Source organism: Sphaeroforma arctica (assembly GCF_001186125.1).
Source record: "Sphaeroforma arctica JP610 unplaced genomic scaffold supercont1.8562, whole genome shotgun sequence".
Lineage (NCBI taxonomy): Eukaryota > Ichthyosporea > Ichthyophonida > Sphaeroforma > Sphaeroforma arctica.
Window position 1 is genome coordinate 1 of NW_014031996.1, and position 787 is coordinate 787.

Here is a 787-nt window from a genome sequence, read left to right on the forward strand (position 1 = left end):
CTATATATATCTATATCTATATCTCTCTATATATATATATATATTAATATATATTATATATATGTGTGTGTGTGTTTGTGTGTGTGTGTGTGTTTGTGTGTAGACATGTATACTATACCCGAGAGAACATCCTCATAACGCATACCGTAAAGAATCTATTATCGCCCTCGACATCCTCCTTCTGTGAACAGCTTATCTGAAACCTTCTTGTCAGGGTTTCCACATACAGAGTTTCCTTCTGCAGCCGCGTGCTTGTGAATGCTTGGACGGACACACCCCTATCTTCCACAAGCGCCGTAGTATACTTGAGCACCGGATCGTTGCTCAGATTGAATACTATTGAGCAGTTAGACAGGTGATTCCACGCCTCGCTCTGGTTTATCCTGTTCTCTTTCTGTCATTTAAAGGGCAGATGATAAAGGTGGCTTTGAGCGAGTACCCGACACTTGGATGTACCGAACTGGTACAAACCTGGGCCGGCAATTCTTGACAACGTCCAGAAATCAGACACAGGCGAGATCACAGGCCAATTTGGTGTGCACAGAACACATTGAGCTACTGGGCGTACGGTGGCTTACACACTCTCCACTTGCAGTTGCGTTAACACACACTGTGGGTGTCCATGCACACACCAGCCCACACTCACTCAGGCTAAGAGGTTCTCGCTCTGTCGTTCAGACTAGCACCCCCATCGGCACGCCTTAGTATACACCAAACCATCACATGCACAAAAACACAGGCAGACGACCCCAAGTCAAGCCATCTGTCGCAACGACAGATATTGATC

The 787-nt window shown here is 46.0% G+C and overlaps 1 protein-coding gene across 1 annotated transcript; it reads right to left on the minus strand.

Moving 5' to 3' along the window:
- Positions 1 to 145: 145 nt before the first annotated feature.
- On the minus strand, positions 146 to 394 carry SARC_16639 (hypothetical protein; the record flags this gene model as incomplete). Its single annotated transcript, XM_014289258.1, has 1 exon — positions 146 to 394. A coding segment is annotated over one exon (249 nt), but the record flags the coding sequence as incomplete, so codon positions are not given.
- Positions 395 to 787: the final 393 nt, after the last annotated feature.